The 24,384-nt window shown below is 41.2% G+C and overlaps 1 protein-coding gene across 1 annotated transcript in view; it reads left to right on the top strand.

The window, feature by feature from the left end:
- Positions 1 to 1,852: 1,852 nt before the first annotated feature.
- Positions 1,853 to 24,384, top strand: part of GNAL (G protein subunit alpha L) — a 118,031-nt gene continuing 95,499 nt past the window's right edge. Inside the window, exon 1 of the mRNA XM_083622615.1 lies at positions 1,853 to 2,761. Coding sequence (XP_083478741.1) covers positions 2,170 to 2,761 — 592 coding nt within the window. The 5' untranslated portion in view covers positions 1,853 to 2,169. The remainder of the gene's footprint in view (positions 2,762 to 24,384) is intronic.

Genomic DNA, 24,384 nt, shown 5'->3' with positions numbered 1-24,384 from the left:
TCTGCTCCTCCACATGCAGCTGCTGGGTGACCTTGGGCTAGTCACACTTCCTTGAAGTCTCTCAGCCCCACTCACCTCACAGAGTGTTTGTTGTGGGGAAGAAGGGAAAGGAGAATGTTAGCCAATTTGAGACTCCTTCGGGTAGTGATAAAGTGGGATATCAAACCCAAACTCTTCTTCTTCGTCTTCTACAGACAGTGATATTTCCATGAAAGGTGGCCATTCTCCAAAAAGGCTTCTGTTTGTAACACAGAGATCCTGGCATTTTTAAGTCAATTAACACATATACTGTACTGTTATGAAAATTCATTGCTTCAATTCAGTCCACAAGTAATAGCATTACTTGCGATTATTGGTAATTTAGCAGTTTCATGTTTTCTCTTTGTTCCAGCTTGGTCACCTTAAGGTCAGTAATAGAGTATCCTGGGAGGATGAAATGTCCCCCCACTGGCTTTTTGGTGCTGCCATTTTTTTAAATGTCAGATTTGTGTCCATTATTTCATGTAGAGACTGTCATATTTGTCCTTTGCAGAATGCAGAAGGGTATTGCCGGCAGGTGATGGCACACAACGCATTGGAAGATGAGAAAATAAATGAACCCCTGATGTTGTGGATGACATTATTAGGTCCTGTAATTATGTTCCCAGAGCAGATATGGGACAGAACTGGCACCTGAACCTGCAATGTGGTCTGGTCCAAGTTATGTGGCCCGTTGTTGCTGATGAATGCGTTTTAATTTGAGGGACTGTATGTTACTAAGTACAGGAATGTCACCTAAGGCCTGTATGAGAGAAGTGTCATGGTTTTAATTAGGAGCTGTCAGTGACATGTTGTAGTCTCTCATGTCTTCTAGGTTTGTCATGTAGAACTGCACAAGTGCCTCCTATCTGTGAATCCAGGTGATGATGTTTCTCAGGTAGAGGAATTTTGGGAGCAGGATCTGGGAAAGTGTCAGCCATGAAGATGTTGGCATCCTTTAGAACCAATGGCATGCCATTGATCTGTCCTACCCAGAAAGAAAACTTGGTGTCAGCAAGTGATCTCTCCAAATAAATAAAGATAAGAAGTGACCTAGCGGGGGGGTTGTTTCTGTAATGGTAGAATTGCATATTCTACCATTCTTTAATAGCAAATTGCATAGAAGATCCCAAGTGCTGCAAAACCTGCCTTCATGTCTGGCTATCCCACCATTATAACAAAGAGCATAATGAGCGGGTTTCATGGCATGCACTGAGAAATGTAGTGTAAGAAAAGTAGCTTTTACCATCTACTCTCATGTCTTTAGTTGGCACAGAGGCTGCTGGGTCTGTTGACCTCAGGTAATAAGTGCCACTTACTGAAGCCATTTAAATCTCAGATTCTTCTACACAATCAGAAGAGTGTGGTTTCAAAAAGGCCATTCTGTGCCAGACCTCTCCGTATGTGCACTCAACCACATCAGTGGTATTTGCATTGCAATTGAGAGTGAGAATGTGCAGCAACTACTACAACGCCAGAGATGGCCAACAAAACAAAAAGATAGGCAACACAGTGGGTGGAGGCTGATCACTTTCAGGGCGGTTATATGCTGTGGCAATAAACATCCAAGTGCTTTAATAGCTAGGGAGGGCCATTCAGCCTGTAAAAAGGGTTTGTAGTAAATGGCTATATTTGCGAAGGAGGAGGGACCGCCTGAGGAAAGGCAGGGTTGTCCCTGCCGGTGTCTCAAGGAGAGAGGGGGTTGCTTAGAGGAAACGAGGATCCTGCGTGTGTCCACACCACATACACACACACACACACACACACACACGTGTGTGCGTGCGCGCCTTGGCCCCCTTCCAGACCTTCGGTAACCTCGAGCTGCGTAGCCGTGGGCTTGCGCTGGGGTATTTACGGTAAGGTAGCCACGGCGGCGGCGGGTCCGTGTCAGGTGATCTGAGGCGAGTTGCCGCTGGCGCTGCCGCCCAAACGACGCCGCTTGCCCAGAGGAGGAGGAGGGCAGAGAGGCGAGGAAAATGCAACATGGCCCAGCAGCTGCAGCAGCAGCGGCGGCGGCGGGGCTGTGAGGAGGGGCTGCCTGGCGCGCCCTCCGCGGCCCTGACGCGCGGGGACCGCGGCGAGCGCTGAGAGCGGCTGCCTGCCGGACGCTTTCAGCCCGGACGCGCGCACAGCTCCTCGGTTCCGCGAGACATGGGGCTCTGCTACAGCCTGCGCCCGAGGCTCTTCGGGGACTCCGGAGGCGGCTCCATCTCCAGCGCCGCCGCCGCCACCACCACCACCTCGGAGACCGAGCAACAGCCGCCGCCGCTGCCCACGGCGGAGCCCCTGGCCCGGCCGCAGCCGCCCCTGCCCGGAGCCCCGGCCACGGGAGGAGGACGAGGAAGGAGCGCGGGGAAAAGCGGCGGCAGTGGCAGCATCTGCAGCGGCGGGGAGGCGGAAGGCGGCAAGGCGCGCGCGGTGGAGCTGGACGGGCCGCTGCTGCTCCTGCAGAACGGAGCGGGCAACGGGGCGGCTCCCGCGGAGAAGGACAAGGGGCGGCAGCGGCAACGGGGGCCGTCGCCACCCCTCGCAGCTGCCACGGCGGTGGCGGCGCCCCAGGCCAAGCCCGAGTCGGGCTCGGCGGCGAAGCAGCAGCCGCTGGCGCTGCAGAGACCTTGGGAGAAGCTGCGCCTGGAGGAGCGGGAGGCGGAGAAGGAGGCGAGGCGCGTGAGCAAGAGCATCGACCGGGCGCTCAAGGAGCAGAAAAGGGAATACAAGCAGACGCACCGCCTGCTGCTGCTGGGTACGTAGCGCCCCCGCCCTGCCTCGCCTCGGCGCGCAGGTAGGGGTGGCCCCGTGGGAGTAGCGGAGAGGGGTAGCCCCGTGGCAGAGGGCGCTCTTCAGAAACCAAGGGGTGCCTGCCAAACCTCGAGCGTTCCTTCTCTTAGGAACTCTTTTCCCACCTCTTTATCAAAACATCTTTTCTCGGGTTTTGTACAGCCCTCCTGTACTGATTTCTTGCATTTGTCCAATCCCTTTTACGTGTTTCTGTCTTCCCTCTGAATTCCCGGCTCTCTCCTCCCTCTGCATCCCAGTTCTCCGTCTCTCCTCTCCTCCAAATGACCTAGCTTCGTCTCTTCTCTTCAGTTAGGAAAGTGGTACTATAATGTGGAACAGGAGGTGTTGCTTCTGAGCAGGAGTGTAGAAATCATAATGTTTCTCTGCTTCTCCTTGTGCCCGTGCCTGCTGTATTGCTATAATAAAAAATAAAAGCACATTTGTGTTGGTGTTTCAAGACTGCGAACATGTTTGGCTGCTAATAAATAAAAAATGTTGCAGCTAGAATCTATTAATGAGGATATTTCCTTTTTGCTACTGGACACAAGTGCTTCGGCCCTTTGGAGATGAGGTGGTATGATTTTATGACTCAGAGTGAGCCAATGGAAATGCAAGACAATAATGGACTAGGTAATTATGGAAAGATGAGGAATTTATGAACACTACATAGAAGGATTAAAGCTACAATTTATAGCCTCTGTATTTATAGCCCTAAAACGCTGAAGAAGATTGGAAGAGAGTTTTGAGAATACATAGTGTTGGATTCTTCTACATCTTGTTCTTCAGATTTGCCTGTAGAATAAAAAGTATGTGTTAGAAACAGAGAGCAATACTCCAGCAGAATTTAATAGAGGTACCTCTGGATAAGCATCAAGTTGTTGTGAAGCTAACTCTGGTAGCTCTAGCAAAAAGCTCACTGTTCTATGCTGTGTATATAAAGTGAAAGGTTTTTTTCAGAACTGCAAAGAAACCTGACCTAAAGTTTAGCAGTAGACAAGACCTATATTTTGCAGAGAATTTATCCAATGGCATCAGAGTAGGCCTTGGCAGAAGGGGGTGTGGGTGGGAAAGACCCCATGTGAAGTGTCTGAATAATCAAATATTCTCGAATTGTAAAAGGTAAGTTCTTTTTCTGAATAATATCAAGCACTTGTTGCTGATTTCTAAATTAATAATTATTAGTTCTCTAGAGCCTCATTATAACTGTTGCGTTTACAGTGTTAATACTCTAGGGATAGTTAAGTGAAACATCTGATTTCCTTGAAGAAATAAATTATCTGGTTTATTCTTTTGAGTAGCAAATGGGTATTTGCATTCCTGAGGAATCCCAAAGTAAGATTAGAACTCCTTAATTTCTGTTACATATAGAATAGTATGTCTTACAATTGAACAGTAACTAGATTGTACATTACTTTCTTCTATTTATCCAGAATTGCATATAACCAGCAGATTTCCCCATAAACGTTAAGAAGGAAATAGATATGTTAAAAATACTTCAACTTGTAAATGTGCCAGAGGTGACTGCCAAAACAGGATCTGTTCTAAAAATAAAGCATAGGCTCTGTTATTGTCTGGAAGTTTGTAGTACACACAGTAGTACTCATTAGCTGGTAACCAGAAAAATCCTGACAGTCGGTCTCTGACTAGTAATAGTTTCAAAGTGTGATTCTTTAAGCACTTAACTTACACTGTGAAAGTCAAGCAAATTAAAAATTGAGATGGCTGCTCCACTGCGGCTTTGGAGAGTTGTGAAAGGGTATGTGATGCAGCCAATTATGTGGGTGATGGATAAGTCAATAGAGCAGGTTTAGAATTAGCCACACAGCTGATTGATGGAAAGTAAGACTTTCTCCAAGGTTGGCAGCTAACTCCATAATATGGTCTATGCCCCAGTAGTAGTGTGTGTGGTGAAGCACAGCAGCCTTCCTGACACCAGCTTCAATTACATGGTTGGGATGTGACAGTGGCAATATTGGGGCTGTGCGGTTGCACAGGTGGGACCACTGGATTGGCCCTGCCCCATATAAACAACAGTGACACCTATGTCAGGAGGGCAGCTCCACCCCACCACATGCACTACCACCGCCATATCCAGTATGTGTCTTTAAATGTATGTTTCACTCCAAGGAGGAAGAGAGAGCATATTGGACTGTCCTAATTAATTCTGGGATAATAATAAATAATAATAATAATAATTTTTATTTATACCCTGCCCTCCCCAGCCAAGGCCGGGCTCAGAGCGGCTTACAAGCAATAATAAAAACAAGTTGAATGATTACAACTTAAAAACAAAAATAAAATACAACATTAAAATATTGAAACATTAAAATATTAAAATGTAGCCTCATCGCAGGAGGAGAAGGAAAAGAAAAAAGAAAGAGAGGGAGGGAATCAAATTGGCTCCACGCCAAAGGCCAGGCGGAACAACTCTGTTGGGATGGTGTTGGAAGGCTGCATTTAAGGATGGTAAGAACAGTGGCCTACCTGTCCATCCACACTGAATCCTTGTTTCACATGGAGACTGCCATGGCAGCTGCATAAAAGCAAGAATAGTTGCCATTAGTGCAGTACTACTGATAGCTGCTTCTGCTGCCCCTGCCTGTCTTCTGGAAATGATGTTGCTATGGAGCAGCCACTTATTGGGAGATAAGGGTGTAGATGGAAAAGGAATTGAATGTACCATTGGAATGTGGTGGAGAGGACTGCTTCTTCCCTGGTGGCAGAGGTGGGGGGGGCAGAGGTGGGTGCCACCACTTGAGTTTCTGCTGTTCAAGACCAGTGCTTCACCCTGCTTCAGCAATGGGTTGGGCCTGAGTCCTCTGGTAATCTTACTTGCTTTAGAGTCAGATTCTGCATGTTGACCAAGTATTATAATGATACATATATGCAGTATATGTGATATTGTTTAGTGTTAATATTCTCCAAAATTCACCTTTGTTTTCCTTTTATGTGTGAGACACATTTTCTTTTACCAACCTTGTTAGAGTAACTGCTTTTGCTCCCTGAGGAATTACAATGGAATGGAATGTTGTGGCTAATCCGTTTCTGATGTGGAAAATGTTTTTTGATAAGATAATGAGTTTGAACCAGTCTCTTAGTTGAACTAGTTACCATGTTATGCTTGGAAAATAATTTCCCTGTTATCTGTTTGGATGGTGCTTTCTTCTCATTTGACAGTGTGTGGCAGGGTATAAATATCTTTGCTGCAGGCAGCTTAATTGGGATGCACCTACTCTTTGTGGTGCATAATTACTGAGCATGTGTGGAAATGTCTTTGAGAGACAGATGTGTGGCCCTATTCAAGTGGCAGGAGATATGAACAAGATGACTTTCTAGTCATAATAATAATAAATATCTTGGTGTATATATATTATGGAATACCTGAAATCTGGTGCATGTTGGTATTCACATAATAATAATTTTATTATTTATACTCTGTCCATCTGACTGGGTTTCCCCACATGTGAATGTTGGCTTTCATGTATACTTTTGTGAATGCTGGCAGACACTATGCCCCTAAAGTGAGGAAATACACATCTATTTTCAGACATGCACAAAATTAAGCTGAAATGATCAGTAATCATTAGATACTGCACATTCACTAACACATGTTTAGTTCAGTTGCATTTTTCCAAGTGAAGACTTTATTGGCTGCATTTCCCATGTACAGTTACCTAGGAATAAGGGACCTGCTTTTGCATTGAGATGAATGGGATTGTGCTGCAGGTCATTCACTCTGAGCTAAAATTTTCATATCTGTATTGATTTCTATAGGCAGCTCTCCTATCTGTCCCTGTGAGTCATTCAAAAGTAGCTTCTCAGTATAGAGTAGGAAATGGCCTATGCCTCCCCCATTTCAGGGCTCCCTTCTTCCCAGTCAGTTATCATTCTGTGGCCACTAAGCATGCTCAATCCTTGTTGGGTTGTTTGGGGCTGGCTTCTGTTTCTCAGGGGTTTTTCTAAACAATTTTTGTACTTCTGCAAACCTTGGGGTTATCCTAACTTTGCTAATATCTCCTTCATAATATTATACTGTTGCGGTTACATAAGTTATAACACCCCAATAATTTAATTGGAAGCAGGCATCAGTTATGTTGAAAAGTCATGCAGTGTAAATAATATTCTACATTTTAGAAAGTAAAAGAAAACTAGATTGCTGAACTGAGTTCCAGAGTATGAACTATCAAACAGCAGATTAGGTAGGAAAACAACTTACCGGTACATGTTTACTGTTATTTACACATGTAAAATAATGGCAGTTTTCATTGCTCTTTGGTCATATATATAGCTGGCAAGTATCATTACTGTTTGAATGATACTACCTCCCTTTATTGGATGCATTTGTAAACATTTCTGCCAGAGCTGGATCTTGTAAAATTTTAATTAACCTTTTCCACGCAGGGAGCCACTTTCTAAAGCTACCCTACAGTTGCCTTACAGAGATGTGTTACAGTATAGTTCATGGATGATTTCATCTCCTGAAATAGATACATTTAAATTGTTAGACAAAATATAGCTGAAATATATTTTATCTGTTTACTTGTTGCATATAATACATTACTATTTAAACAAATCATGTATAGATTTAAAATCTTTAAAAATAAAAACGAAAAAGGAATGTTTTAAGGCAGCAATTATACTTTCTTGGGAGTAAGTCCCATTTAGTGGGACTTGTTTTTGGGTAGATATATTTAGGATTCCATGGCTGGGGAATTTTACACAGTATTGCTACAGTAAAAGTAACATTGTTTCTGACAAATGTAGAGATAGTAAAATGATTGTGTTAAGCACTCTCTTTTCCAGCTAAAAGCCATTTTGCATTTTCTAATTACCGGTAACTTCCCATTCTACAAAGACATTTGAAAAACTGCTCATGGTAACTAAATTCTTCGATTTGGAAAGCCCTAGAATGTATTTATTTTGTGTGTTAAAATTGGCTTGTTGAGGAAAAAGCCTTTTAACAAACGGCTAAGCAAATGTAAAAATTGTGTGTGTGTGTGTTTTTACAATAATTACAGCTTAGAGATATGCAAAAGCCCTGAAAGGTAGTTTCAGTTGAAGAAGGGCAATGACCAGAATGACATAAGTTTTTAAATGTATCGAAGACGGGAACCGTTCGCATTTGACTTCTTATCATCTTGCATTTGTCCATGACTGGAATGCCATTGAGCTTGCAACCAGCCTACATTCACATGAAGGTGTCAAAGTTCTTGCATAGGCTACTGACATTTCTGCATTTACAACAACATTTTTTGGATTTTATAAATTCCCTTGAAATTAATTCTCCTAATTCCTCTCCCCTTTCTGTTGATATTATCAAGAATATGTCCTATCCTTTGCAGTCTTTATATTTTTACCTGTATTCATTTGTGTGTCTTTTGGCATTTCTACATAGATGTCTTCAACCTTAGGTTCCACCCTCACTGTTCCATTTACATCTCCCTGGCCTGCTTGTCTCTAGTAATTTTGCATTGAATGTGCTTTCATTTTCTACAGCACAGCTGGGAAAGCTCAGGCCCTGGAAGCTGAATGTGGCATTCCAGACGATTTTCCTGGTCCTCAAGTCTCTTTCGAATCTAGGCTGAACCTGCCCCCAAACCATCCGTCTTTCACTGGCCCTGCTTTGAACCCTTCATGAATGTGTCTTCCTGTCTGGAACTTTTATTTGAACTCTGATGATGCCTTTTGCTTGCCTGAATGGATGATGGAGAGGGGTGTGTGAGTTTGTGCAGAAAGTAGCCTTCTGTGCAAAAGTACAGTTTTACATTCTCTGGCCCCACTACCTCTGAAATGTTGTCCCTGGAAGATTGATGCGAAGGGAATGTGCCCTACCCTTACTCTAAAGCTTAATCATGAAGGGAAAAGAGAGGTTCTATAGAACCGGGAGAGAATGAAAACCTGGTAAGGGTAGTGGAAAGGAGCTGAAAGAGGATCCAGGAACAAAGACAATGGAAGAAACAAAGAAAAAATTCCTTCCAAGATGGTGTTTTTCTTTTGTGACTCTTCCTGTCTGACATTCCTTTTGGGGATTGTATATGCATGACCTGGTATTTTTATTGTGACTTTAGTCTGATGGATTATAGGTTATTGGATTTTATTTTATTGATTTATAACTAGTTTGAGGGACAGAGTAAAAATATAAACAATTTCTGGTACTTATCTTGCCATGAACACAACATCACTGAAAATTTCCTTCTCTTCCCAATTTTCTTATCCAAATTTAATATGTTGCCTAATTGCTGCTTGTCCTGCAACAGTGTCTCCACTTTTCATATCTTTCATTTGATACAAGTAGGAGTCTAACCCACTTTGTGTTTTCCCTTCTGATGAAAAGTAAATGTTCTCTTCACTGCCCCACCTGTTTCATATATATTTCCTTGGTCAGTTATAAATTGTGCCCATTTTTCTGACATTTGGTTCTTCCACACTGGCCTATTTCTCTGGAATTGCCTTTCTGTGGCACTCACTTTTGCCAGAATGTCTGGATGATGCCATCATTATCCTACTGCTTTTGAGTGTGTTTTGTTCTGTATTTTTCATATCAGATTTGTGAAAATCTTTTTGTAATAAAAATGTGATTGCATGAGTCTGTCTAATATAGACAGGCAAACCATTATTGAAACTTTAAGGGCTCCTAGCTGGTTCAGCCCATTTTATTGCTTCCTGGTGATGAGTGGATAGGAGATTAATGATGAATAGCCTATTTTTGCATTATTATTAAAATGATAGAAAATCCATTATTAAGGCCTTCTCTTACAGGAACTGACCTTGGGTTAATTAAGAGATGCTATTTATTAGTAATCCTTTTTGCTTTCTGTTGTGTCATCCCATCCTACACTCATCATCAGGGACATGGGTGGTGCTGTAGTCTAAACCACTGAGAGTCTTGGGCTTGCTGAATGGACGGTTGGCAGTTTGAATCCATATGATGGGGTGAGCTCCCATTGCTCTGCCCGAGCTCCTGCCAACCTAGCAGTTCAAAAGCATACCAGTGCAAGCAGATAAATAGGTATCACTGCGGCGGGAAGGTAAACGGCATTTTCCGTGTGATTTGGCTTCCGTCACGGTGTTCCATTGCACCAGAAGCGGGTTAGTAATGTTGGCCGCATGACCCAGAAAGCTGCCGGCTCCCTTGGCTTGAATGCGAGATGAGCACCATAGTCGCATTTGATTGGACTTAACCCTCCAGGGGTCCTTTTACCTTTACCTTACACTTATCATGAACTGATAAAAAGGGAAGAACCTGTAAGGAAGAAACTTGAACTTTGCTGGCAACATTTGGGCCAATTTTGTAGGAGGTTCTTGACTATATATAGAAAGGATATTGCTGGGCAATGTGGTGTTGAACCTCCATCTTAATTTCACTTGCAATTAATTGTGGAAAATCAGTGTTTCAGCTTGACTAAAGGGCTCTACTGTTGAAGCCATCCTTGTCTCTTTTCTGTTTCATTCTTTATTATAGCTTTTTATTGTATTCATATTTGTATTCAAAAAGCTTTCCTTTTTAGAAGGAATGATTTTGCTCCTTCATATCATTCCTGCTTTGATCTCATTCTCTCAAATACAATTGTATTAATGGCCTTACAAAACCTTGTAGCTCTACTTGATTCCTCATCTCTGCTCCTGTTCTGTCGTTGTCCCTTAATACAGGTTTGTTTGTGTGTTCCCATGCTTTTCCTTGTTAGTTCTTTAAATTGTAGTTGTTGTCAGCACCACACCTTTCTTTAGTGATATAGTCTATACGCTTCCCACAAAGTGCTTTAATAAATTTGCCTGTTTTAAAACCTTTCTTGGTCATGAAATTACCAAGTGTTTTAGTTTTGTTAATGTAGTTTGTATTATTAGTTAGATCCTGATGGTGGCAGCAAATATTAAGAGAGGCAAAAGTAACTTTCTCTAGATCATAACTAGATCATAACTAGACTCTAGATCATAACTAGAAAATGTTTAATGCATTTAAATTTATTTTCTGCCCTGTAACAGAGCCAATGTGGAGATTGTCTGTCTTTTGAGGCTCCAGGATAGTAGTTGATATTTGTAATAAAGCTAGGTTATTGAAGTTTAGTGCTCTCTTGGAATTTGAGCCAGTTAAACCATATCCATTGTTGGAGTGGCTTCATGTGAATTTTAGATGCCAGATTAAGTAACCATACTTTTAGAATAAAGAGTGTTTGATGTACTGAATAAACACAGTTCTCTGAACATAAGTATTTTCCACATAAGAGTAACAATGAAGAAACATGATCAAAGGCCAGTTTTACCTTATTCCAAACTTTGGTCATCAGAAATCATCAATCACATAAATATTTGCTATATTGACTCAAATAATAAGATTCCCTTGCCAATATTCGGTGACAACTAAGTACCCTTCAAAATTCACCAAGTGACTCCTGGAATGTATCTGAATGGAATTCACATTGTTTTGACAAGAAATTCCATGGGTTCATTATGGAATGTTGTACAGTGTGTTCGCCACTGCAAATTAATGTTCTTAAATTGATGATGGGCATTGGTTTTGTGCCCACCTTCCTGAAGTATAGCTGTGATGGGTCATCCTGCAGAAGAGCTTACTATTCTAGTTAAATGCTAGATATTAAATGCTAGTCTAGTTAAATGCATCTAGTTATTCTAGTTTAGACAGTTGGCTCATGGTTAATTAATTTTGGCAACTGCCACTTCAAGTTAGTAGGAATAGGACCTGAACATCCTGCCCCACCTATTACTGTAAACTCCTATGTTCTGTCTACCTGAGCTCTAGGAGGCTCTCATGAGATCTCACGGAAATCTGCTAGAGCCTGCTTGAGACCTTTCCCCAGCCTGGTGAGCAAGGTGGACAGCTTAACAGCTGGGAAAACCTGGCACAGAAAGAGCTTTTAAGCTCTTCACCTTGCATGCATTTGATTCATGCAATTTTAGCTGGCCAGCCGCCAAGCATATAAAACTGTGCTTGTGCATGTTGCGAGTCAACTGTTGTCAGAAAAGGGATGCGTTACTACACAAAGAATTGATTGCTAAGAGGAGAAGGTTTAAATAGCACTCAAACTGTAGCACATAATTTATCTAGGTCATCCCTATGGAAAAGACAATTTGAATTGAAAATAGAAAGATTAATTGTTCTGAGGATTACTGTATTTTGAAGTGATCTATGAAGCACATAAACTCTTTGTGACATTATGAGTATTAATTATTTAGACCAGGGTTTCTCAAACTGCTTAAAGCTAGTTTAATTCTCATATGCACCTGTATGTGCACCTATATGTACCTGCACACATACCCCTCAGCTAGTGTTAGTTATGTCAGAGGGATGAGGCCAAGCAGTTTAAAGGGAAAGGCAGATGAACTGCCATGATAGGAGGTTTCTTCAGGTTGACCAGGAGGGACAAATTTTGTGTAAAGCTGCAGGTATGGCCGCATTGGCAACCCTATATCTGTCAAAAGAAGAGATGAGGCACATTTCTGCTTTTGTGCACTCAACAGTATTACTGTATAATCTCACATGAAGATATCTGCAAATCAAACTGGCTTCATAGCTAAGGGATTCATTGCTTTTACAAAAAACAGAACTGATGCCCTTAGGCAAAGCTTTATTCTTTGTTTTTAAGATATTTAGGATTGTTGGCTTGACTTAAAATAAATTCATCTTTGATTTCTGGTGCCACACTACTTAATGTTCATGCTGATGTATCTGCCTGATTTTATTAGAATTTCCTTACAACTCCATCATAGCATTAGGCTTTGTGATTTGCCAGAATAATCATCATACATGTGCATTCCTATGCAACATGCTCTGGAATGCATCTTAGAATGGATAAAAATTGATCAAATTTTAATTTTTCAAAAAATAATCAATTATACTTAGTATTCCTGTTTACAAAACCATTCTGGTTTAAAATAAGAACTGATTTAATATAGACAAATGTGTAAAAAGCCTGGTTAATATGCACACTTGTTCAGGAAATATGTTTCAAGAGAGATGATGATTTGAATCTACCCTGTTATGTATGCATTCTCTGCTGTGGCAGGAAGTGAGAGGAAGACTTATAAATTACTGTCTGTTGCTGTTACCAGAAATTGTTTGATACATGACAGCTCAGCACTAACTGTTGCTGATCCCAAACACAGTGATCATATTGGTGACTGTGCTGTGCAGGGTGTAGTGCATACCCTGTATCTCAGTTGCATGTTGATGCACAGCCAATGTACAACTTGTTATGGCTCTGGGGAAGACTCCCCCTCTTCAGGGGAAAAGGCTGGGGATTCAAAGTGGAAATTGCCTTCAGGGCAATCCCCAGATTTGCATAGCTAACCAGAAGTGTTTGTGCAAGAGAAGACTGTTGTGGAAGTACCTCTCTGACCAAAGGGTGCCACCTTAGTCACTTCTGACTCCGAGGACACCTGTTCAGAAGCTGTAGTGCCACGGTCCTTGGGGGACACATTTCAGTCTTTGAAAAAGTGCTGTGGGCACCAGTCACAAAATGGTGCTGTGTGTTTGTGGGGTGTGGGTATAACATAGAATTAGAGTGCAGTTGACATGCTGTGAGAAGTCAGCTATGTCTTGCTGGTCCTGATTGTGGAGATCACACAATATTGATTCCCCACCTCCAATAACAGGGAGCATTCCCCAGTATCAGGAAACACACACACACGATTAAGTTCACCTGATATTTTCCCACATGAAGATCATCTCAGGATTTGTGGGCAGGGGGGACTGAGTGTTTTTATTTTGATAAAAATAAATTTGTTGGGGAACCAGTGCAGCCCTTATTTCAGTGTTTATTGTGTTGTATATAAATGTGAATGTTTTTCTAACTATACAGTATTCTTGACTTTATAGGTATTGGTAGTTGCTTGATGCTAGAATTACTCAATTTAATCAAATCAATATACTTCAGTCCATAAATCCCAATTTATCATTATTTGGCAAAGTGATCTGTAAGAATACTGAATAATCTGTTAAAACTTGTTGCTACGTTTAACTCCAGCACTAAAGTAGCCAAGGTAGCAAGGATATGTGTTTCAACTTTTGACATTAATGTTAATTGTTTTGAACAGGAAGGAACAGGACAGCCCAGCACTTTTTCTGCAACCGGTATGGAATTATTTCTCTCTCAGGATTTATAATTAGTCATAGCAAAACTGATCATGGACCAATTAGTTGACACTGAGTTCCTCCTCTGCGTTAATGATTTATTCTCCTGTTTCTTACTACTAAGCTCCTATGAAACTAGGAAGACCTTTGGTGGTGGAATGGCAATAAAGTATTCTTAGGAGCAAAGCCATTTCAAGAGCAAACCTCAAAATCAGTTGGTCTCTCCCAGAAAATTCTGGAGGAAGCCTTTTGGATGCCTCTTCTGAAGGGGCATCGCTAGCTAGGCTAGGGACAAGATAAATGCAGTAGCTTGAAAATAATCATAGTATGTAGAAGAAACAATGGTGCAATTTTTTTAGCCCCTATTGTGACTGTGGCCGTGTGGTGAAGTCTTTCTGAACAGGTGAAAGTATCTTAGATATTTGTATGGCAATTTAAAAAAATCTCAGAACCATGTACATTCAACTGTTAGCTACTCACTGAAACAGTAGAGGGCATTCTTCATCTTTTGTAACTCTTACTGTCTTGCATCATATCAAAAATTGCTGAATGCATTTTCCTGGCTAGATCTATATGTTTCTTTATTGCGTAACACTCTTGGTGCTGTACATACAGCATCAGCTGGGAATACAGGAGATCCCCTCCTCAACCATGCACCAGGAAAAACAATTTTAAACTAAAATCACAGGTGCTGATGACTTGCATGGTGGATGTGGTCCTACCAGGCACACTTGAGTAGCTTGTGTCTATCTATTCTTCTCTTCCATTTTATTGGCTTTGTACATGACCACAACCCATTCCCTATTGCCAACACACGTTCACCACCTTTAAGTCCTTGCAGGAAAGGTGGGGTATAAGTGTAATAATGAGTTAATAAATAATGTAGAACAACCCCTGCTGGATCAGAGCAAATATTTGTCTTGTGCAACATGCTGTTTCTCAGCAACCAGCCAAATAGAGGCTTCTCCAATTCCACAAGAAGGGCCATTCTCTTGCTTCCCAACAACTGTTGTTCAGAAGGGTACTGCCTCTGAGTCTGAAGGTTCCAATAAGTAAAAATAAAAAACAGAAAAGAGTATCCTATGGTCAAAAGTGGTCTGTTGGAGCCTCTACAGATCTCTACAGATGAAAGCAAAGGCCCATGACAGATAAACAAAGGCCAGGTCAATGTGTTTTTGAACTGAGTCTTTATACATCCAATCTATTAGCACATAAACATATATGGTTGCTTTGGAAGCTTTCCTTCACTGCAGTTGTTTAATTTCTTTTGAAATAATGAGTAGTTTAAAAACACCAATGTGATGACTTGGTGAAGAGCTATTGCAAAAATTGCATACCAAAAACCTTCAACAGCACATCTGTATAGACTTTGTGACTGCCACTGTTAAAGAAGCAAGGTAAATGCACAAAGATGTGTGCAAGCGCAGCTTTGTTTATTGTGAGCACCACAACATTTTCCATGCTCTGTTTGGGTTAAATACATGGTTTATTTTGCAGCTGTATTATTGCTGCAAGGCCCCCACCAAAATTCTTTGTGTGTGTGTGTGTAATTATTCCTTCTGAGATACTGCATGATAATAGTGTTGTATATCGTATTTTATAGTTTATACAGATGAGATGTTGTGTATTTTAATTAGAAATAGTTGCTTACTAGCCAAACATATTACAGAGTGCAATTGTAGCAGGAACTACAGTGAATAAAGAGACCACCTGGGCTTTTTCAGTGTCTGTCAAGCCTATGCAAACAAATTTACCTCAGCTGGTCCTTGAACTAGCCTTTTTGATGTGGCATCTCATAGCAATACTATCTTCTGTTATTTCAAGTTACCCATCCACATGCAAAATTTTAGGATTCAGTCCAAGGCCTACGTTCAAACCGTCCTCCAGTTATAAAAATCACTGCTTAACATTTGCTATCAGCACAGCTATCCTCTTATCCAGATCTCTGCTGCTGAAGAGAGTTAAGATAAGGTAGAGATGGCTCTCCTGGTGGGGTGTGTGTGTGTGTGTGCATGCGCGCCTCCGCTTCGCCTGCCAAAAGTGCAAGCAGTTGAGAAGCTGCGTGTGCTGAGTTCTTCCAGATGGTAGCAAATATAGGTCCCCGAAACGAGGTGGGCTAGAGTGAACCCATGGATCTGCTGGATGGGAAGCTGTTCTGAGAAGGGCCAGCTTCCTGAGAAGGGCCAAATCCGGACCCCTTGGCAGTGCCACCCTGGAGCTTCACAACAACAACAAAAACCCAACAAGCCATCTCCCTTGATGGGACAAGGATCATAGTTTGGAATGCAGTAGTCAATCTGCCATCCCACTGCTCCCCAAGCTTAAAATCGCTCTGCCCCTCTTCATCTAGCGTTAACAATGTTAGTTTAAGGCTAAATTATAAAAGAATTTTAAAGCAGTGATATTTTGTATGCATTATTATTAAGTGTTTATAACTCACTCTTCATTCAGTATTTCAATCCCAGAATGGGGCAAAATTAAATGAAATACAGTAAAAAAAAAAGTATGAAAATTACAGAATCCATAAAACAAATCCAATAAAGTAGCAATGGGCACAACAATTAGAATTGCAAATTAAACAAATACCTTGGAAAAGAAAACAGGGCATGTAACCAACTAAAACAACCAACTGACACACAAAACTACATTGGCTGGGCAAAAAACACTGGGCTAGATGCAGCCTCTCATCTATAAATTGTTGGAATTTCTGTTAATGTATTTGTTCAGACAGAATGCACTGTTGTCTTATTTAAAATTTACGTACATGCATGGACACACAATTCTGCAGTGTATTAACCTTGCATTTCCCCCCCCCCTCACCATGGTAATCATGTATAGTGGTGTTCCAGGTTGTTAAAATAAATGAGTAAGATATTGTTAATATTTGCTGGTGTGTATTCCTTTTTGCCAAGCATTTGCTTCTGGATTTTGTTTCCTCACTGCTAGATCTAGAATATTGTAGCCAAAGCTGTGGATATAAAATGTCCTCTCTTCTCCTTCAGAATAATTTTGGTTTCAGCCTGTGTGATTTTTCCATTGAAAGGGTTCTTGGGCTTCTATCTCCAATACCTCTAAGGAGAGGAGAGCATGATTGTGTGAGGCAGATGCCACACTGCTGTTCTGTTGCCTGGAAACAGGTGCCTGGTTACATGGTTAGTGATTGTCATGCATTCTTTCTCTTCTACATTTAAAGCATTTCACTTCTGGAATGTAAGATTCACAAACATAGTTAACATTATCCAAGAGCTGATTGCTGACCTGCAATTGTTTTAATACATAGGCTTTGGTCTCTGGCTGTTCAGTATAGGTGTAAATGATAATGTTGTGGGAGCTAGCTTCTGTACGTTAGTTGGATGTGGAGTTCATCTATACATTGATGGGAGACTACTGCAATCTCATTTAAGCCACTTTCATTTGTCCACAAAAAAGAGGAACAAGCATACTTAATTTAAAAAAATGTACAGTAAATTAATTTTTCCCTATCATTTTTTCAAATTACAGGGAACTTATGCATGAGATTGCTCAAAATATATTTTGATTGAACATAGAAAGTAGCCTTATTTGTGTCATATTGTTGGTCTATCCTGGTCAGTAAAAAAAGAAAGAAGGATAAATGATCCCTGGACGGTTAAGTTCAGTCAAAGGTGACTATGGGTTGCAATGCTCATCTTGCTTCAGGCCAAGGGAGCCGGCGTTTGTCCACAGACAGCTTTCTGGGTCATGTGGCCAACATGACTAAACCGCTTCTGGCACAACAGGACACCGTGATGAGTGCCCGATTGCACAGAAACATCGTTTACCTTCCCACTGCAATGGTACCTATTTATCTACTTGCACTGGTATGCTTTTGAACTGCTAGGTTGGCAGGAACTGGTACAGAGTAACAGGAGCTCACTCCATAGCGCAGATTCAAACCACCAACCTTCTGATCTGCAAGCCCAAGAGGTTTAGCTCACAGCGCCACCTGCTCCCATCTTGGTCAGTATACACTGACAGGCAGTGGCCCTCCAGCATTTCATGGGACACTTGCAGCCCTACCTGGATTCAGCACTGTCACTGGAGGTTCAGGTGGCCTCAGTGGTTAGAAGTGCCTTTCTTCAGCTCTGGCTGGTTTGCCAGTTGTGACCTCTTTTGGACTGAGATGACTTGAACACTGTACTCCATCCTGTGATAACTTCAGGACTGAATTATTGCCATGTTCTGTATGTACAGCTGCCCTTGAAGATGACCCGGAAACTTCAGTTGGTCCAGAATGCAGTAACCAGATTACTGCCTGTGGTTCCATTTAGATCTCATACAACTCCTGTTTTAGAACAGCTGCACGGGTTGCCATTTCGTTTATGGTTCTAATTCAAGCTACTCACATAAGTGTTTAAAGCCCTAAACCACTCAGGCCCTAAATATCAGAAAGAGCACCTCCTTCACAACATACCCTCTTGGGTGGAGAAATGAGCAGAGGGGGCCCTCATGGTAGTTTCCCAACCCCCAGAGGCTTAGGGGGAGACAGCCCAGGAGAGGGCATTCTCTGTGGTGGCTCCTAAACTGTGTAACTTCCTCCCCACAGAGGTGTGTCTGACACCTTCATTATACAGCTTGTGGAGAATGATTCAGACATACTCTTTACGCTGGCCTTTGACACTTCAGGACACTCCTTATTTTTGTGGTTGTAGGTTTAAACTGTTTTAAGTGTTGTGCTTTAATGTTGTAACCCATCCTGGGACCCTAGGGTGAAGGGTAGGTGGGAATAATAATAATAATAATAATAATAATAATAATAATAATAATAATAATACTTGGATATGCTGGGGATGAAACTTGGGACCTTTTGCATGTAAAGCAGATGCTCTACTACTGAGTTATGGGCCTTCCCCAAAGCAGTGCTGTTTATTGATACCAGGGAAAGGTAATATTCTTTCAAGTAAATTTGTATTAATTTATTTACCTTTTTTACACTTTATATGTTTGCATGCTACCCCCACTTGTATTTGGTTAGTTTTTCAGTGCTTTTTTCTGGGGGTACTCAAGGTTATGAAGTACCGGCACCTTTTTTCCCAATGTTAAAAGAGTAGCACTTACTGTAACAACTTCATGGTGAGTTGACCGGCACTGGTCTTTAGGGCAACTCCTTCAGTCATATATTTTACAAGCCTTATCTGAAGATGCATGCAAAGTTTCACAGTGAAGATTCATATTCTTGATAAGGTTCCAGAAATACATGCACATTCGTTAAATATGCACACACACCTTAAAATGAATGTATAAAAATAGTAGTATTAGAACAGTGTGACCATTGTGTCCACACTGATCAGCTGGATGGAATGGGGAGCTGAAAGCCAAGAACATGGGGAAAGCTTTGAAATCAGATTAAATGTGTGTTGATTTTCAATTTCTAAGGTTCAGATTTTCTCCTCAGTAGTGGATGTTTCATTATATACAGATACAGTGTCAGTGTGTCATATTACTATTTGTATATTGTTTAAAGGGTGTATCTGCATGTTTAATTTAATGATTATTCCTTCCTTATTGCTGTTGATTCTGGTGCCAGTTTTATGGATTCATTTGCATCACCTGGGTACAAAATGTCTTTTTATTTCCTTCAGTTCCATGTTCATCTGTTAGAGATTCAGTATAGAGGCTCAGAGAAGACCAAAATATCGCCCTCCTATTAATACGCATAAGTTAGACCACAGTGCACTGCAAACTGAGTAGGAGTAAAAACATGTAATTAATATGTGTGAAGGGGGGTGCCTTCCTATGTGTTTTGTACATGAATAAGCATAACTGATTCTATCACTTTAAAAAGTGATAGATAAAATTATATCTGATGATTTTAAAAACTTTTTTTGTCCCCAAGCTTTCCCTAAATAAGGCCATGTAATGATTCTTCTGCATAAATGATTGTTTTGGAATACACGAGGGAAGGGAAACAGGTGGAATACCAAACATAGGTTGTAAGTCTTGCACTGTTGTTCACTGATCTCACTTTCTGTGTTACAATTAGATATTAAAAAGTGATCCAGTATGTACCTTCACATGGAGTCATGTGAGGATTAGTAATCTCTTTAATTTTTTTTCTGTGAACAGGGTTAGTAGTCATACACCTATGAACAGATTCAGGTAGGTCTGACACAGTCGAAATAAATAAAAAATTGTCCAGTAGCACCTTAAAAAAGGTAAAAGGTAAAGGACCCCTGACAGTTAAGTCCAGTCGCAGATGACTCTGGGGTGCGGCACTTATCTCGCTTTACAGGCCGAGGGAGCCGACGTTTGTCCGCAGACAGTTTTTCCAGGTCATGTGGCCAGCATTCTGGCACAATGGAACACCGAAACCAGAGCAGCGCACGGAAACGCTGTTTACCTTCCCACCAGAGTAGTACCTATTTATATACTTGCACTTTGATGTGCTTTTGAACTGCCAGGTTGGCAGGAGCTGGGACTGAGCAACGGTAGCTCAACCTGTCACAAGGATTTGAACCGCCGACCTTCTGATCGGCAAGCCCAAGAGGCTCAGTGGTTTAACCACAGCGCCACCCGTGTCCTTAGAGACCAACGAAGTTTGTTCTGGGTATAAGCTTTTGTGTGCATGCACACTTCTTCAGATACACTGAAACAGAAGTCACCAGACCCTTATATATAGTGGGAGGGTGGGGTAGGGTTTTTCCTCAGAAAAAAACATCTCCTACTACCCTCCTGAGAAAAACCCCACCCCACCCTCCTACTATATATAAGGGTCTGGTGACTTCTGTTTCAGTGTATCTGAAAAAGTGTGCATGCACACAAAAGCTTATACGTACCCAGAATAAACTTAGTTGGTCTCTAAGGTGCTACTGGACAATGTTTTATTTATTTCACCTATGAACAGAGTTAACCTCAGCCAGTAGTCCTGTTCACCAATGAATCCAGGAAGTGCCAATGTCCCAATACACCATTTTCATATGCAGGCACGATTTTTTAAAAAAAATGTTCCATTCTGCTACCTATGAGCATATAATGTTATATGGCCATAGAACGTTATGTGATAACTGGGTCTTTGTTTTTATAGGTTACTTCTTCTCTGCCCCTTACTGCTCTTAATCATATCTTTCTGAAATCTTTACCTAAAACTTTTGTTGCTATCACTTTCAGTTTAATACATGAGAAATGCTGTAATGAGTCTTGTACCAAATCGTTTGTGTAGTACCAAACCTGGCAATGTAGCTTACTTGGAAGGTTGCTAAACATCACAAACAGATGCTTATACATCAGTTTTCTTAATCTATTTCAAGAATCTTTGCGTGAGTTAAAGAAAACCAAGTATCTTAATAAAAATAGCAATGGGGGCTGGAAGGAATTGTGTGTGCAGTACTTGCAAAAGAGCTTACTATAAGGAAAGTAAAGTCCTGGTACTAATAGCAAAAAAAAAATCATGTTTGGCATGTTGACTCAGAGAGAAAGTCCTCAGACAATTTGTTTGTTGTGCTTGGATCATCACGGGGTCTATTAGATCATCTAATTGAAAAGAAACTACTTTGTTATGCTGGCACCTCTCCAGTAATTGTTTGTGCCAGAGCCAAAAAAACTGCCTGTAACAAAAGTCTACTGCATAGCTTTTAATTGTGATCCTGGGTTCTGATGTTAAAGCAGTTCAGATGGAACACCAAACCATGGTTTAGGCATTACATGTCCTAGCCTTGGGTTTGCATATTTCTGGGGTTTTGGTCTTTCTTTCCAGTTCTGGTTTGCAAGTCAACTCCAAACCAATGTTTGAGTGATATCGTGAACTGTGGTTTGCCTCTAACAAGGAAAAATGAGAGAGGAGCAAAGTACAGCAGCTGGTGTATCTGGCCTGGTTGATCTTGTTGGCTTATCAGCGAGTCATAAAATAGGTTTTATGAAATGTTTTAAAAATATTTATAAGCCACCAAACATCATATTCAAAACAAAACAGATAAAACCTTTATTTAAATAACCATTAGATAGTGCCCATCCTTCTGGGAAATTAAAAAGCTTTTAGCACATAAAAATGCAAAATGGTAATAATAATAATAATAATAATAATAATAATAATAATAATAATCTACAGGACCTAGTCCAAATCACCATAGAATCAAACTCCAATGTATGTGGCATCATGGAGCCCCCAGTAGATGGTTGCAGTGAACAGGCAGTGAATAAAGCAGCCTTCTTGTATATCACTTCACTGTTTGTGGGGGGACATTTGTTTTGCAATAGGAAAACAGCCTGATTTCAGTAGACAGTTCTAACCCTGGGAATTTCATTCTTATGTGCCTTTGGAATACCTCCTAGAATACACCTTAGTTTTCATCAGTCCATTGCCTGAGTGTTTCACCTTGTTTTCATTGTTGATACTATTTACTCCTGTTACAGTTTAGTTTTAATAATGTTGATTTAAAAATAAAAAATAAAAATTGTGTTTTCCCATTTTAGCCATTAATTGGCATTTCAAATATACTGTTGTCCTGGTGTCCCTAAGAAGATAAGCTTAGATCAGCTAAGTAGGATTATCCTGCAGATAAGCCCTTGCAGGACCTCAGGCAGGGTGGTAGCAGGATCTAACCCTGCAATTGAGCTGGTATTTAAGCAAGGTTCAGGCAAGAGAAGGCATTAAAGCTTCACACCCATCACCAGTCATGTATGGATGTGTAAATGCCAAGATAGAACAAGACAGGAGGACACTGCATCCGTGCAGCCTGGGTGGTTCCAGGCAGAATCTGACCATGCAGAATGCTGGTTTATGGTTTGATTGGGAAACCGAAAAGGAATGTAATGGCACCTTAAAAAACAGATCAATTGGTTTGTAAGATTTTGTGAAATGGATTCTAGTTTAATGTATACGTAATGTGTACATTGGGGATGCGGGTGGCACTGTGGGTTAAACCACAGAGCCTAGGACTTGCCGATCAGAAGGTCGGCAGTTCGAATCCTCGCTCCTGTTGCTCAGGCCCTGCTCCTGCCAACCTAGCAGTTAAAAAGCACGTCAAAGTGCAAGTAGATAAATAGGTACCGCTCCGGCGGGAAGGTAAACGGCGTTTCTGTGCGCTGCTCTGCTTCGTCAGAAGCGGCTTAGTCATGCTGGCCACATGACCCGGAAGCTGTATGCTGCCTCCCTCGGCCAATAAAGCAAGATGAGCCCTGCAACCCCAGAGTTGTTCGCGACTGGACCTAGTGGTCAGGGGTCTCTTTACATTTAATGTGTACATTGTGGGACAAATATGTACGATCTCCACAAAAGAAAAATAAATTTGTATTCCTGAGCTTTTGTCATCCAAACATAAATCTGATTGAAGAGGATCCTGTCACTTTTGTTATGAAGCACATTGAGAATAATACAGTTGACAAAAGTTAATAGCCTGTAAAAAAAAAACATATGCTTCAGATAGCTGGCATTGCTCCTACGACAGCCCAGTAGAGGAAAGGTTTTCCTTGCTCTGGCACTTTGCTTAGGTTCTATGCTGGGCACAGAGGTGGGGCGAAACACCTCATCTCTCCTCTGCCTATTTGCTCAGTCACCTGCATACAATTCTAGGTTGCCTATGGCTACCAGGCAAATACTTAAGTACAAGGCTGGTAGAATCATAGAATTGTAGAGTTGGAAGGGACTACGAGGGTCCTCTAGTCCAATCCCCTGCAATGTAGGAATCTTGGGACTTGAGTCCACGACCTTGATATTAAGAGTCTCATGCTCCAGCAACTGAGCTATCCCTCCTTTCATCTGAACCAGGAGATGCTCTGGTTTTGAACTGGTGCCTGGAAGTATTGATATATTTGATGGGGAAAGGACGAACAGGTATTGAATGAGTGTGACTTTATCTTTGAGAGAATATACTAGGTTTATCAGTGGTAAACAAATTATTTCTTGTTTTTAAGCCCTGCCTGAAGACAAAATTGCCACTCTCATCCCCTTCTGCTAGTAAAGACCTAGTCTGATAGTTGTCTATTCAGTCTCTGCTTTCAAGTCACCTTTCATGACAACCAGATTCTGATTTGGACTTAAATTACTCTCTTTCTTCACCAAATCAGAAACCTAGCATTGTACACATTAAGATCAGCTAGTCAAACATTCCTGTAATTATATGTCAGAACATAAATGGCTAACTTCAAATAACATTCTATTTTTATCATGTTACAAATAATTTAAAACAGATCCCAGACTGAGGCTATAAAAATTCTTCTGTTTCAGTGGAATTGGGCTGATAGGGCACAGGTGAAGTGGCTCTCTGTTTTTACATGAATAATGTATTTATATAGAAAATTGCTCGTCCTTCACATCCCTCACTGATCACCTGATTAATGAACACTTGTCTTTGTGAAGCATGTCTGTACTAAGGAAACCCACTGCAAATTGGGGCTTCTCACTGTATGTGCGCAGGTCGTAATTGGCATGTGTTAATCATAAGTAACCACAGAATTCTAGACTTGGAAGGGACTCCAAGGATCATATACGAAGAACATGATATTTCATACCCAGAATTTTCCATGTTGGAAGTTTTGCCGTTTGT

This window comes from Podarcis filfolensis, assembly GCF_964270895.1.
Source record: "Podarcis filfolensis genome assembly, chromosome: 7".
In the NCBI taxonomy this organism is placed as follows: Eukaryota; Metazoa; Chordata; class Lepidosauria; order Squamata; family Lacertidae; genus Podarcis; species Podarcis filfolensis.
Note: the sequence above shows the minus strand (reverse complement) of the source record. Positions and strands in the feature narration are given on the sequence as shown.